General features: G+C 43.7%; 1 protein-coding gene across 1 annotated transcript in view; it reads left to right on the forward strand.

Moving 5' to 3' along the window:
• Positions 1 to 833, forward strand: part of LOC107291315 (dnaJ homolog subfamily C member 3-like) — a 25,970-nt gene extending 25,137 nt beyond the window's left edge. Inside the window, exon 11 of the mRNA XM_015820307.1 lies at positions 257 to 833. Within this exon, the coding sequence (XP_015675793.1) occupies positions 257 to 399 (143 nt within the window). The 3' untranslated portion in view covers positions 400 to 833. The remainder of the gene's footprint in view (positions 1 to 256) is intronic.
• Positions 834 to 2,087: the final 1,254 nt, after the last annotated feature.

Below are 2,087 nucleotides of genomic sequence, written 5' to 3' on the forward strand. Positions count from 1 at the left end.
TGTTTCCCCTATAGCTTTCCTGAGAGGGCTGACAATATCAAACTAAGACTTGGGGGCCTGTTCTTCTCACCCACTCCTAACGTCTTCTTGTTTGGTTGTTGTGGGTGCTCCATCCTTGAAGGCTTTTCAGGAGCGATTAGACCGCCACTTATCTGAAATGGTGTAGGGGCTTCTGCTTGAGCAGGGGGTTGGACTAGAAGACCTCCAAGGTCCCTTCCAACTCTGTTATTCTGTTATTTCTCTCCCTCCCTTCCAGAAATGCGACAGAAATTTGACTCTGGGGAGGATCCTTTAGACCCAGAGAATCAACAAGGAGGATCAGGACATCAGCACCAGTGGGCGTCCGAATTTAACCCCTTTGGCTCCGGGAACTTTCATTTTAAGTTTCATTTTAATTAATCCGCCTGAGCCCCGAACACCTTGGCCAGTGAGTTGACGCACAAAGAGGACAATAACAACTCCTACGCAGTGGAGGCAGGGAAGGAGGTTAGTTTCCTTATTTATATATTCAAGTATCCCTTTCCAGATGAGCAGAAGTTTGTTCCTCGAGATAATAACCAGGACCCCCAAGGAAGATGGTGACCTCTCGCTTCTTGACTGTGACTCCCACAAAACAGTGACTGGCAAAAGGGTTTTACGAATGCATGCAGAGCCTTAAACCCCGTCTGTGAATCCTGCCTTTCTTAGGGACATTTTCAAAGTTAGGTTGAGCTTCATCGTTCCAGTCCACCTAAACATTTCTCAAGTTCTTCTTTGCACTTGAAAGACCGGAAGAAGTTCTGCCAACCTGACAATTCGCAACCCTTTGCCACGGAAACCGTTCATTTTTAAATCCAAGCAAGGTGAAGGTGTGCGTTCCCCCCCTTTTTTTTTTTTTTTCCTTTTTCTCTCTTTCTTTTTTAAAGGAAAACATGCCGTTTGAGTTCCACCTTCCCAAGGAAAGCTTGGCCGGACATGTTGCCATTTGAGTTGCGCCATTGCGTGGGATGGTTTCCATCACCGATGCCGATAGGGGAAAAGACCAGCCTGGCTCCTGCAAAGAATTGTGTTGTTTGTGCCCTCTCTTGGTAGGGAAGGAGTTAGGGAATAAACTTTGGGGCAAGGTCTGCTCGAAAAGGCAGCGAAGAGAGCCTCTTGCGTCAGACTGGGGAAAAGAGGGGGGAAAAAATAAGGTTGCTGTAAGCCTTTCTGGATTGTATTCTTTATTGTTGGATGTTGGTTTTGCACATTGACTGCTCCTGCTTTCAAATACTGGAGGAGGACATGAACAGTATGGATTTGGAGACAAAAGTTGATACCTTTCACCCCTCCGTGAAATTCCCCTGTCCCAGAATTTAATATTTTTCAGGCATAATCAATTAGGCCAACAGCTCTACCACTGACTGTGAACGCCCTCATTTTCTATAGTTAGTTAAAATTATTTTTTTTCCTCCTCCTCCTCCTCCTCCTCCTCCTCCTCCTCCTCCATTTCTATCTAGTACAGTCATTACATAAAGCCCAGTCTGTTTCGGTTGTTATCATCAGAGGCGGCAAAAAAAACAAAAAAAGATTAAGGAGAGGTATTAATTTCCTGTCTTTACCAAGAAAGTGTCAAGATTAAAAGTTTCGTATTGCAGGAACAATTGATTTTTATTTATTTATTTTTGAACCTTTGGCATTTTGCTGGAGCAAAGGTTGAGGAAGCGACAAAAAATGCTGAGTTGAGAAGGCTGAAGGTTCAGGATAATTTGCCTCTGAGTTCTGAGCCAGAAAGAAAAGAAAAAAAAACCACACGTTTTAACTCAGGTTGAAAGCGAGTCTTTTAAAATGGGTGCAGTTGGGTAAGCCTGGAGTACGGAGGGGTAGGGCTGTGAATAAAACAGAAATGTTTTTGTTTCCAGTTCTGAGTTAAATAGATCAATTCGGAACATTCTGCCAACGTGTTTCAAGTGTACTTATTCCAAGAGAACACAACATCTGTTGAGTGTTTCATCCAGTGGAAAAATACGGCCTAAGAACAAGCCCCGTGTTGCCTGATTTTTCTTCCTAAAGTCATCAAAGTAAGGGGGGGTGAATGCTAGACACCACTCAATCCACAGAAAAAAAAA

This window comes from Protobothrops mucrosquamatus, unplaced genomic scaffold, assembly GCF_001527695.2.
Source record: "Protobothrops mucrosquamatus isolate PMUCROS unplaced genomic scaffold, P.Mucros_1.0 scaffold1116, whole genome shotgun sequence".
Classification (NCBI taxonomy): domain Eukaryota; kingdom Metazoa; phylum Chordata; class Lepidosauria; order Squamata; family Viperidae; genus Protobothrops; species Protobothrops mucrosquamatus.